This window comes from Xenopus laevis, chromosome 5L, assembly GCF_017654675.1.
Source record: "Xenopus laevis strain J_2021 chromosome 5L, Xenopus_laevis_v10.1, whole genome shotgun sequence".
NCBI classification, from domain to species: Eukaryota; Metazoa; Chordata; class Amphibia; order Anura; family Pipidae; genus Xenopus; species Xenopus laevis.
In genome coordinates this window covers 92338615-92352177 of record NC_054379.1, presented here as the reverse complement: position 1 = coordinate 92352177, position 13563 = coordinate 92338615, and the positions used below count along the sequence as shown (strand labels likewise).

Sequence of the window (13563 nt, the reverse complement as noted above, 5' to 3'; positions counted from 1 at the left end):
AACCGGGTGGACTTCCATGTAATTGTGTCCGATTTGCATCAAAATTAATTTTGGTTGGTTGGGGGGGCGGAGTTTGCCTGCTGAACCGGATGGACGCGTACTGCTAGTGCTCCGTCCTTGAGGAGAATGTTATAAGGGAAAAATAGCTTTCTGATTCCCCCAACAGCTGTATAACACGATCGCTTGGCTCTATGTCAATGAGGGGGACCAGACAGGCGCAAAAACAGCAGCAGAAGGCAGTTACCGCTTTCTTTACTCCAGCCGCAGTCAAGTCTCCACACGCGGCTGCAGGGCCCGGCGCCATCTTGGAACCGCTGCGCAGCAAAAAGTCTACATCGCCGTCTGCTATGTCTGCTAAACCTCCAGAGCACGCACCTGCCACGGCGGCCCAGATAAAAGAAATGCTCCTGGATATGGAGCACACGCTGCAGAGCGGCATTAAGCAGCTATCTGATGATCTCAGGAAAGAGATCAGAGACTTGGGTGATCGCACGGCGCACATGGAGGAGAAAATGGGTGAGTTTGCCGATGCCCATAATGACTTAGCAGACTCCCATACTAAAACACGCTCCGACCTTGATCGCATGTCGGATAAAGTGACTGACCTAGAAGATAGGTCCCGCAGAAATAATTTGCGCTTCAGGGGCATACCGGAAACTGTACTCCCTAGGGATTTGGAGGCCCATATCACTGAGTTACTTCGGGTGATCTTGCCAGATCTACATGCACTGGAAATGGCTATTGATCGTATCCATAGGGTTCCAAAACCCAGAACAGCCCCTGATAACGTTCCCAGGGATGTCCTTGCCAGGTTCGTGTTTTATCAGACGAAAGACAAGCTGCTTTCTCTTGCTCGGAAGAAGGAAAATTGGCCGAAGCAATACCAACATCTTGAAGTGTATATGGACTTGGCTCTTGCCACTCTGCTCAAACGCAAGGCCTTCGCAGAGATCACGAGAATTTTACGATTTTATTCACTAAATTGCAGAGGTTTGAACTCCCCTAATAAACTAAATCAGCTTTTGCACGATGCCTACAAGGCGAAGGCCGATGTTCTCTTCTGCCAAGAAACTCATTTCTGTCACTCAGCTCCCCCTAAATTCTCCTCTAAGCGTTTCCCTCATTCCTATCATGCTTACGCTAAAAATAAGTCTAAAGGGGTTTCTATTCTCATCTCATCCAAATTACCGTTCCAGTTCAGAGGTGTGCATGCTGACCCCGCGGGTAGATATTTGCTGCTGAACTGTGTAATAGGAAATACATCGTATTCATTGGTTAACATTTACGCCCGAATGAACACCAATCCAACTTTCTAGCAAAAATTCTCCCCAAAACTCCTTCAGTATAAAATTGGAAAATGTATAATTGCCGGGGACTTTAACATGGTCTCGGACCCTAACGTTGATATTGTTTAAGGGTCAGAGGGGCCCTATATCTCAGACACAGAGGAAACAATGTAGGAACGTTTAGCAATCTCCTACATACCCACGGCTTAATAGATGTGTGGAGAGCGAAGAACCCCACTTGCTAGAGACTACACTTATTTCTCCCCTCGCTTTGGTACCCACACTAGAATAGATGCGTTCTTTGCTGACCCTCAAAACCACTACGCAAATCGTAAATGCCTGGATAGGGTTTGAGAACTTGGTCTGACCATGCCCCTATTGGTATGGAGATTCCTGACTCTAATTCCCCCTCCGAATAAATTACCATGGCGTCTGAACGATAGTCTGCTCCTCAAAAGATGACAATAAAGCTTACATTGAACAAGTTATACAGCAGTATTTCACTTTAAATTCTAACGGTGAAGTAGGCCCCCAGACAGTATGGTTGGCACATAAGGTGGTTTTGCGGGGGAGTTTATTTCCCTTGCTAAACGACTTAGAGTGTCCAGAGACGATTCTCAGTTGCAACTTGAACCAAATTAGCATCTCTGGAGAAGCGGACTATCCATCAGACTGGTCCCTTGCCAGTCCCAAGAAATTAAGGAAATCCGACAAAAAACTCAATGATTATTGCAGCTAAAACAGCTATCGGTCTGAAATTACTCTTTTACTCCAAGGGCAATAAAGCTGATAGATTATTGGCCATCTGCAACCTGGCGGAAACAACAAGCTCAGATAGGATAAGTCATATAACAACTCCACATGGCAAACAACTGACCTAAAGTTATTGGCTAATGAGTTTGCGCATATTATGCTGAACTGTATAACCTTAAAGATTCTACCACTACACCGCAACCGACCTTGAGTATTATCCGAGAATATTTAGACAGCATTAACCTCCCTCAACCCACGCCCTCTCAGCGTGATATTTTGAATTCACCAATCTCAAGTGATGAGGTAAAGGCTGTAATTAAGACCCTGAAACTGAATAAAGCCCCGGGCCCAGATGGGTTCACTAACGCCTATTACAAAATATTTTCCCCTATACTCTCCCCCTATCTGCTTCAAGTATTCCAAAATATCATGGATACGGGGGGCATAACTCCAGAATATCTCCAGGCCCATATTGTTACCATTCCTAAGCCTGGAAAGCCCCCCGATCAGTGCCAAAGCTATCGCCCTATAGCGCTCCTGAACACTGATCTTAAATTGTATGCTAAACTCCTGGCACAACGACTTAACCAGATTCTCCCCTCCCTTATCGACCCGAATCAAGTTGGGTTTGTACTTCACAGACAAGGTTCAGATAGCACACGCAGATTCCATAATATTATCCATATATTAAAACAGCAGAAAACCCCAGCGCTCTTGCTATCTCTGGATGCAGAGAAGGCGTTCGACAGGGTCAACTGGGCTTACATGGAGGAGACTCTTCGGCAATACCAGTTGGGTCCAACCTTCCTCAAAGCTGTGCTCCCCCTGTACACTACTCCTACGGCTAAGATATGCACGGCAGGGGCCCTCTCGAACGCCTTCTCTATCACCAATGGCACGAGGCAAGGCTGCCCATTGTCTCCCCTCATTTTTGCACTAATGGTAGAACCGCTTGCTCAGAGGATTAGAGAAAATGTAGACATAGCTGGAATTTCGTGTGGTATGGCCCAACATAAAATCGGACTCTTTGCAGACGACATTCTGTTAAGCCTTGGGAATGTTGCAGTGTCACTACCCAATTTGTTTAGGGAACTAGCAACTTTCCAATCTGTCTCCTGGTATAAAATCAACCAGTCCAAGACTCAGGCACTTCCCTTTCACATTCCATACCCTAGCCTACAAGGCTACAAACATTGTTACAATTTTGATTGGAGAGACACATATCTTACCTATCTTGGCCTCAAAATTCCTAAAGATCCGGTAGATATCTATAAGTTGAACCATCAACCCCTGCTGAAATTGATTGAAGCAGAATGTTTCAAATGGAAGTCTGAATCTATCTCATGGATGGGACGAATAATTTCTATAAAAATGAACATTCTGCCGAAAATATTATATTTATTCAGGACGCTACACATAGTACTGCCACCTAGGTTCTGTCCGACCATACAAAACATCATAAATAAATTTATTTGGGCGAATAAGCCCTCTAGGGTAGCTTTCAGTTGTGCTCAGTTTCCCAGAAACTCGGGTGGCTTGGGATTCCCTAACATAAGAATGTATTATAATGCTACGATGTTGGAAACTGTGATTCGTTTACACTCCCCGCGCGGGGTTAGAAATTGGGTGGATATCGAGTCTAATTTTGTTGGGGATCATAATCTGTTACAACTTTTCTGGCTTCCTAAGAGACTCCGACCACTTATTACTGGCATGTTGCCGACAACTCGGACTCTGTTACATATCTGGGATACCATGACCAAAAAACTTAACCTTACCTCTTTTCCATCGCCTCTGACTCCCATTGCAGCCTTGCACCGTTTGATCCCTAACATCAACCTCCAAACATGGATCACTAACGGTATCACTGATATTGGACATTTGTACTTTGCGAACTCCTTGCGGAGATTTGAGGATTTAGCTGAAAAATACGGCTTACCACTCTCTCATTATTACACTTACCTTCAGGTAACTCATTTCCTCAAGTCTCATCTCCCGAATGTGAACATCCTACGTCCTATGACTAGAATGGAATACCTTTGCAGCAAAGCATGGGACGGTAAAGCCCTTATCTCAGATTGCTACCAACAGCAGCTCCAATTACCAGATGACTTCCTCTTTCCGTATATGCAAAAGTGGGAGGATGATCTCCAAACTCACTTTGCCCCTGGTATTTGGCAGCATTCCATATCGGCCCCCAAAGGTGCGACTAACTGCACAAACCACATCGAAACACATCTGAAAGTGCGTCACCGCTGGTACCTTACTCCGCAAAAGATCGCAAAAATACATACCCAATACTCCCCTTTGTGTTGGAGGCAATGTGGGGAAGTTTGTACATATATTCATATGTGGTGGCACTGTCCGTCAGTTCAACCGTTCTGGTCTGCCGTCTTTTCCTTACTAAACAACAGATTGGGCTACACCTTGCCCTGCCTTCCCCAAATAGGGCTCCTACAAATATATCCTGTGAACCCTCCTAACCTTAACAGGAAACTCTTGTTCCACATTTTCAATACTGCAGTTACGTTAATAGCGAAATCCTGGAAACAAAAGGAGACTCCGAATATACAGCACTTACTCCAACAATTGGAATTCAGGGAACATATGGAGAGAATGATTGCAGGAACGTTAGAGTCCAAACTCAAATGTAGCAAAATTTGGGATCCGTGGCATCCTCCAAGACTCTTGTGAGGTTCTGCCCTCTGCCATTGTTACTTCTGGGGGCAGTTCGATTATGGGGATAGGGCCATGTACCCTGCTACCTTGCCTAATATGCCAAATATGCCATGTACTATCTAAGGTTTTTCTTTCATTCCATGATGCCTTATTATTGCTTTATTTTACTTTCTCTTCTTTTTACTTTTCTTTCTTCTTTCACGTACCAAACAGTTTGCATATTGCTTGTATTTCGTTGTGCTTCCATTATGTACCATCGAGTCACGTGTTTGTTCTGTACTCGTTTACTACATAATAAACATGCAAGTTTCAAAAAAAAAAAAAAATTAATTTTGGTTAATTGTATGCAGTTGCATCAGGAACAGCAAAATTGCATCAGACTCATGACCCCTTTGTGACTGCAATGATGCTGAAGTTCCAGGAAAAATAATATGGGGATTGTGCTCAAAATTGCACTTTGCTCACTGCACTAGTTTAATGTAAATGAGCCCTAAAATCTTGCATACGTAATGCAATCTCCATATAGATATATTTTTTTCGGAATTCTAGATAAATGTAACACTTTCTTGGATTTACTACAGGTATTGGCTCAAAACCTTAGAACTAAGTTTCCACAAAGGATTTTATTTAATTTCTAGGAGGAGGATTTACAGCCAAACATTTTAACAAAATATGCTAAACGAATGCAAAGTTATATATGCTTCATAATTTGGGTTAGGAAGAAAGTTGTAGTATATATAAGACCATTATAGACGTATTCATTTCACATTACCATTCAGCTTACTCGTCTATTCAATATTCACATACCTGCCTTGGAACATTTGAATTTGGAGGGGGCGGCTGAATTCCAAGTTGATGAAATGTATTTAGTCCAAATGTGTAAACATATCCATCTTCCGTTAGAACTACTGTGTGATCCTTTGCTCCAGCGACCTGAGTACATGGATGACCACGAAGACCTTCCACCAGCCTAGGAACCTTGAAAATAAACACACATTTTGTAGCTAAAAATATTATAATTTCACATTTCAATAATGTCAGAAGCTTTTAATAAGACATGTGGCAGAAAATTAAAGGATATTTTTATAAGACTGAATATGGAACTGTATTGAAAAAAAAAGAAAAACATCTCATTGAACCCAAATTACAAGAATACAATACTTTAATTGTCCAAAACAAAAATCCACCTTTGACTATTGCAGCCCTGTCACGTGAGTTTCTTTAAAGGAGCTATGTATTCAACTGCAATTTTAAATGAATAGTAACAGTGTTCCACATTTATCAAGAAAGCATCAATTTAATAAACCATCCAGCTGCCTCCTTGCAGACCTCTTCTCCCCCGGCTTCTTGTTATGGACTGGTGTTAATGTCGGACCCAGCTTCTGTCCACAATATCTAGTATAAGCAATACTAAAGCAACTGGACTTGCTGAGTTATCATTGAAGACATTTCACTACTTATTCAAGCCAGGGGTACAGATGTTACAACAGCATTGTATGTAGCACACAGGTGGTGTCGAAGGCCCCCTCTCTGAAGAGTTACAATGTGCCATCGTGATTGGATTAGTGGAAGAGTTTATATGCTGAGGATTTCCAACACAAGCCAGTTGAACAGCTGCTCGGATGAGTAGTGAAACATCTTCAATGATTACTCAGCAAGTCTAGTTGTTTTAGAATTACATATACTAAATATACCATGACCTGGATGAAGATGAATGAAAATCTTCAGAGTCATTATGTCCACAATGTTTCACTAATGGACAGGAATTCCTTTTAGTGAACTGAAGGAGGTGGTGGCAGGTTTTTCAGCTAGCCCTAATAAGCAGGGCTAAAACAACTTCATGCCATAGCTTGTAAAAAAAAAAAAAAAAAAAAACCCATCATTCCTGAAATAAAAATAAATCCTTCAAGAGCAATAACACACAATACTGTTTGTCCCTCAGTGTTTTGTTACGGCTGAATGCAAGAAAATACCCTGCCATAGGAAATACTGAGAATTGCCTATGTGAAAAATGCATTTGCATGCTTATTTGAGCGTTTTGGCAGAGTGAATTCCCAGCATTGTCTACAGCAGAATATCTTCTGGTAAGAAGTTTCTGTAACAAAATGCTGAGCGACAAATAGCACCATGTGTAATTGCCCTAAATACATTATGTCCAGTTGTGAAATTCTATGTAGACCATACTGTTGATGCAGGTAAAAAATATTTAAATATTTTACTCTTCTGCAGCACTTTCATTCACAGACTGAAAATTTAAGTCATTACTTCTCCTGGGCTGGAATTTGTTAGAGCTGCCTGGCCCAGCTTGACTATGAACATGCTGGTGTGACCAAGATGAAGCAGAGCGAACATAGAAGACTGCTCAACACAGTTTTATGACAAGCCCTTTGACATCAGAGTGTTAGTACCCTATGTTCTGAAGGTTTAGATTTCGTTGTATCAATATGTACCAGTGAAAAACTAAAATACCGGTATGCTCTGGAACTGGAGTTTCCATAATTAGGATCTTCATGCCTTGAATCTACTAGAAATCTACTAGAAAATCATTTAAACATTAAATAAATCCAAAAGGCTGGTTTTGCTTCCAATAAGGATTAATTATATCTTAGTTGGGATCAAGTACAAGGTACTGTAATCATTTTTAAAAAATTGGATTATTTCATTATAATGGAGTCTATGGGAGCCGGCCATTCCGTAATTTGGAGCTTACTGGATAACTGGTTTCCTGATAACGGATCCCATAATGGTACTTGAAGTGAACTTTAGTTTGAAAGTGCTGTTTTTTAAAATTGTATGAAAAGACAGAAATTTCCTTTTGTTTATGAATTCTTCATAGTGCAAGGGACTTTATCCTTTCTAATGTACAACAGTCCGATACATCCTTGTTAAAGTACAAATTTAACTGAACTTACAAGCTTGCAACCTTTATTCTGCCCTTGACAGCAAGCACATGTGCAGGACAGCATCTGGCCTGTACGATTGACAGCTATTCATAAAGAGCAAAGGATGATGAAATGGAACCCAGGATGAAGGCACACATTGAGAAGCCCAATGCACTTATACACTTATTGTTTTGATATGACATTTTGCATATTTATAAAAACATTGGGAATTATATTTTAGCAAAATATCACCGATATCACTATGTTGGATCATAATGAAATTCCATAATTTCCTATTAAGAATGATTCATTCTGTGCAAAAGTGGGGCTGAATTAATCTAAACAGTTTAATATAAGGGATGCACCAAATCCACTATTTGGGATTCGGCCGAATCCCCGAATCCTTGGTGAAAGATTCAGCCGAATACCGAATCGAATCCTAAATTGCATATGCAAATTAGGGACAGGAAAGGAAAAAGTGTAAAAAAATTCTTCTTTTGTGTTGAAAAATCACCTGATTTCCCTACCCGTCCCTAATTTACATATGCAAATTAGGATTTGGATTGGCCAAGCACAAGGATTCGGCCGAATCCTGCTGAAAAAGGCCGAATCCCGAACCGGATCCTGGATTTGGTGCATCCCTATTTAATATGCTTTTGAAATTATCTAAACCTATTTAACATTTTCTCATTTCAGACTTAAATACTGAAATTATTCAAAGTGCTGTAAGATGTCTGGTGCAGCCCCAATTCTTAAAGTCGTCTTAACATCATTATCAAGTAACAATGGCTTATAAGTAATAAGGGATGCACCGAATCCACTATTTTGTATTCGACCGAACCACCGAATCCTTTGCGAAAGATTCGGCCGAATAGCGAACCTAATCATAATTTGCATATGCAAATTAGTGGTGGGAAGGGGAAAACATTTTTTACTTTCTTGTCTTGTGACAAAATGTCACACGATTTCTCTCCCCGCTCCTAATTTGCATATGCAAATTAAAATTTGGTTCGGCCAGGCAGAAAGATTTGCCCAAATCCGAATCCTGCTAAAAAAGGCCGAATCCTGGCTGAGACCGAATCCTGGTTTCGGTGCATCCCTATACGTAATACATCAAGCATACTGGTTGTAAGAACTGACACTGAAAGAACACAATTGACTTGTTTATGGGCTACAATTTTGCACCAGGGACAGGACAAAAGGCAAAAAGTGTTCAGCAGTTACTACAACTTTATGGATGTGCAAGGGTTTACAGAATCATTCCCATGAGAAAACTGTAAAGGTTTCCTTAGCAATCGTTGCTAGGCCCTTTTTTACATTCAGCTACCTACTGAAAGTTGTACTGAGTACATAAATAAGTGAAAAATATTCTGTTTTTAAAATTGGAGGTTAGGGCAAGAAAGTTAGAGTAATAAATATCGTACCACAGTTTTGAAAACAAATGTGGGAGTGTCTTCATTACCAGTCAAAAGTATATCCATCTTTATCTTATGTAAATTACTGCATTGCTATGAAGAAGAAAGCCACTAAAACCAAATTTTTTTTATACAAGAACTTGGATGTAACATTCCATAATTGATATGATGAATGCATGGTTGTTAGGGTAATTGGACCATAGCAACCAGATAGCCAAAACTGCACACTGGAGAGCAAATTGTCTCAGAACTATCTGCATCATACTAAAAGTTAACTCTATGAAGGTAAACAATCCCTTTAAGCAGCAGAAACTCCATAAGTTTTGAGACCTTATTTCCTATTACCATTTAGGTGTGGAAATGAATTAGTTTCAGAACATTGTAGGCCTGAACCACTGTCACCCTAATCAAGACTTGGGGTTAATACAAATCAGTGGGACACATTGTGGCAGTTTACAACACTCAATCATCCACCAGATACCCCAACATTCGGCATTACAAACAACAAGAGAGTATAGGCCTTCGAGATATGGCCAGACAAATATCATTGAACTACAACTCCCATGATTAAGCCTCGAAAGCGAATGCTGGCTGCAGTACCTAGTAAAAAGCCAATCCCGTGCATATAACTCTCTCACAGATAGTTTCCATTAGATAAATGCCCATTTCTCCTGTTCAAGATGGCACACCCCCTTCACAAAGCTGCCACCCAGAATGACAGCTGCTAAGGCTCTGCTTTGTCAGCGCGAGTGAAACCCAGAATGATATAGATGCTCTCACCAGTCGCTAGTCGAAGAGACAAAAGCTTGGTTGGCACGTAAAATCTACAAAGACCACCTCGGCCATTAGGCTACAGTAAGAACATAGTAACACTGCCGGCAGTCGTAGCGTTAGCTCCGAGAGCAACTTGTCCATTGACATAAGCTGCACTGTGATTGGCGGAGAACTGACAACACTACAGTGTCCATTTTAGGACATGTTCCTGCATAACTAATATTCCGCATGCGCTCTCCCTCTGTCGAACCTATTGCCTGCACATGTCCACACTCTGCGGGTTCCCATTGGCTATTACATGCTGGGGGTGGAGCCAAATAATGCAAGAGGCAAAACGGAGGAACACAGATGAAATACACTCAGTGTTAAAGCTGCTAAGGAAAACGGATAGAACATAGTTGAGATTTTGTGGAGGAGGGTTAATGCTCTGGATTCCGCAACTGAGATGAATGACGGCTGGAGTATAGAGAAGGAGGCATGGAGTATAGTGGATGAAAGGGAGTGCATGAAGTATGGAGCAGGAGGTGATGCCATAGATGAGGGATAAGTTATTGGAAAGCACATTGTGGAAGTTGAAACATTAGGGATGCGGAGTTTTGATAAAGGGAGAACGCAGGTAGCGCAATGACGGAAGTTGTCCTACAATGGACACCGTACATTCAGCCTTAGTACTGGCAACGCGCCCCTACCGACTGCCTTACGTGCTTCAGACAGGAAATCGTCAGGCCAGTTTGGTTTCATGTTCTGACGGAGCATAGCCAGGCACGCTGTGTCAGTGAGTGTGCTAATTAACAAGCATGGGGCTAAACTTAACACGAGCACTACGCAACTTTAACCTTGAAAATCGGGCTCATGGGCTTATTGGCAAGGAGAAGCCAAGGCCTGCACCCTCCCACCCGAAAACAGAGGATGCACTGAGGGCAACCAAAACACGTGAGTAATGGGGGGACATGTTTACTCACAGCAGCCTAATATTGGCATTCTCACTGCTTTTGTGGTTTTTTATGAGTATAATATATATATATAAACATTTACTAGATGGGCTGCTGTTAATGTCCTCTTCCACTCTGTATGACAATGTTACCTGAAGTGTGAGAGAAATGCATGCTGGGAATTGTAGTTCTTCATTGGTTAGAGGTCACGACTCGAGGGGTTTGTTCTCTAGTGTGAAATTATTCAGGCATCTAGCAAAGTAACTTATGTTTATTATTAGTAGATCATTCCTGTTCTAAAGCTGGCGCTATTAAGCTTTCATTGCTGGTGCTATAAGATAATTCAGATAAGGTTATGATGGGTGTCCCGTCACCACTGTGGGCTCTATGGCCAATTGCAGCCTTGTTTTGATTGCCAGGAAAGAGCATTTTAGTCCCTATGCAATCTTACCTGGCTGCAGATTGAGTCAAGTATCAATTGTGGTACAATCTCCCTCGTATAAAAGCGTAAGCCCCCTTTATTAGTAATTCCATGGATAATTTACTAATTAGCTTTTAGTATATGAATATAGTAATAAGCTTAAAAAACACATGTTCCATCAAGTTCAACCTTTTTCTTTTTTTAATTGCCTACCAGTTGATCCAGAGGTAGGCAAAAAACCATCTGAAGACCTCCTGCCTAGAGGAGGGGAAAAAATTCTCCTGATCCTAAATGGCAATCGTTTACATATGTAACAAATGGAATCCTTTATTGCTGATTTCTTGTATAATATTTATTTGGGGTGCATTTTTATTTTAATCAGATCACCCAGACATTGAAGATAAAATCCGTAACAAAGATAATCTGCTTCTGACAAGGCTGAAAGAAGTTTATGTTGACTCCAGTGACCCATCTTCTGAGGTAAAGTTATTTAAGCCTTTTTTTTTTTTTTTTTTTAACTCCAGCCAACAGATTTTTTTTTTTTGTTTTGTTTAACTATACTTCAGAACAAAATTCTCTTCCAATATAAACTCCATGCTATGTGTGTGTATATTATATATGTGCAGTATATTGTTGCTCCCATAAATTTAATTAAGTGACAGCAGCACAGAGCATGTGCAGTGAATCAGCAGAACATAAGATGGGGAGCTACCGGGGCATCTTTGAATTCACAAATCTTCACTGCTAAAGGGCTGGGGTTGCCTTGGGCTGGTACAGAGTTTTCGAAAAAATAATGTGCAGCATTTTAGCCTACTTCTTTGTAGGACAGTGCAGTTATCTACGAACGGCAGCACCAGACTGGGGTATCAGGTAAGTGTTTATACTCACTGGAGATGCCTACCCCCCCCCCCCCATCTGAGTGATTAATCATTTCCTTCTACTTTGCTTTAGCTTTTCTGTTAAAGAAGAAACCTGGAGTAATAAACAGCATGTTGTACAATGTGTAAAGGAATTAGTGCAGCTACATCATTGTGATTATAATGACTTCTCAGCAAGCACCATAGAGCGATCCTCTTCTTCTGCCTCTTTCCTGAACGGCTCCTGGCCAACGTGCAGTAGAATGAAAAAGTCGACATACTGCGCATGTGCAACCACGTGATGGAGGAAGACGATAGCTCCATGGTGCTCCCTGAAAGTATCTCAAGTCATTGCAATTTACTACTAACAGAGCCCATGATATCAGGTAAGTCATTAGAATCACTGGGGGTGCCTAAAATTAGTAAATGGCATGTTATGGAATATGTAGAGGGATTTATGTAAGTATATCAGTTAAATGCCCCTTTTAACTGTGCATTGAAAATCTGATCGGTTCTTCTGATGAACTGCCCTGAAGTAGCTGTGTAAGTTCAGAAAACAAGCTCATGCCTTGAATGTTTTGAGAAAAACCCTGGAACTTGAGTGTATTTGCTTGGTAAAACATTAAGCCAACAATTGTTACATTTATAAAGAAATGTGATATTAATATATTTTTAACCATTTAAATAGGTACAAACCAAAGAGAGTGCATCTGCGCAAGAAGAGCTAAGACTTCCAAAACTCATTGTGAATCGAGAGTCCCTTATGGATCTGGATGTAGAGAGTATTCCTAAAGGAAAGATTTCTGTGCTTGAGGCACTGACACTTCTCAACAACCATAAAAATTCTCCAGAAATCTGGACTGCTAAGAAAATATCAGAAGACTACCACTTAGACTCCAAGAATACCCAGGCACTGCTGGAATACTTTATACCTTTCAACGTGAAAATCATTCCACCCAAAGACAAGAAGCAAATTACAGACTCGTAGAACACCGGAACTTAATAGCAGAAGGCAATTATTTATATTTATTTGAGAACTCTGATCTGATGAATATTTTGTTTTCTTTAACCCTTCTTATCTGTGATTTCTTGCATTAAAGTCTTTGTGGTAATTGGATAGTCTGTCCCAGTGTACTGACCTTACTGCATTCCATGCAAACTAGACTTCTTGCATCCCTTCTTATATATTTAATCTTATACCATATGACACAAACCAATAGAGAGATCCGTTATGTACTTGCTTACCACTTTGTACATTGGGTCCGGGTGCTCAAGCCCCACACCTTCAACTTCGGGAGCCATACATGGAACACAGAAAAACAGGCTGGCACTTTCCAGGCCACAAACATGAGTAAAGTCAAAGCAGCTCAGTTGAGTAAAAAACATTCTAGTTTATTTGTATCAGTACATAATTGTAAAAAGATTTAAACATTTTGTGCCTCAGCAGTGAAATTAATCATAGGCTTATCTTATACCATCTCAAGACATTTCCCAATATTGATATTCTGGTCAATATTTTTACGTAAATTATGGGGCTTAAGTTTCATAAACTAACAAATCAACA

At 40.8% G+C, this 13563-nt stretch overlaps 1 protein-coding gene across 1 annotated transcript; it reads left to right on the top strand.

The window, feature by feature from the left end:
- The first annotated feature begins 10104 nt into the window (after window positions 1-10104).
- On the top strand, window positions 10105-13116 carry LOC121393720 (NADH dehydrogenase [ubiquinone] 1 alpha subcomplex assembly factor 4-like). Its single transcript, XM_041563069.1, has 3 exons — window positions 10105-10722; window positions 11525-11622; window positions 12688-13116. The coding sequence occupies exons 1-3, from the start codon at window positions 10587-10589 to the stop codon at window positions 12985-12987; spliced, it is 534 nt and encodes a 177-aa protein (XP_041419003.1). The 5' UTR covers window positions 10105-10586; the 3' UTR covers window positions 12988-13116.
- Window positions 13117-13563: the final 447 nt, after the last annotated feature.

What these genes read in the sequence shown, in the direction of transcription:
- LOC121393720 (XM_041563069.1), top strand. Translation starts at nt 10,587, where the DNA reads ATGGGGCTAAACTTAACACGAGCACTACGCAACTTTAACCTTGAAAAT. An exon ending in ACTGAGGGCAACCAAAACAC is followed by an intron (nt 10,723 to 11,524) that starts GTGAGTAATGGG and finishes TATTTTAATCAG; the next exon opens with ATCACCCAGACATTGAAGAT. An exon ending in CCAGTGACCCATCTTCTGAG is followed by an intron (nt 11,623 to 12,687) that starts GTAAAGTTATTT and finishes CCATTTAAATAG; the next exon opens with GTACAAACCAAAGAGAGTGC.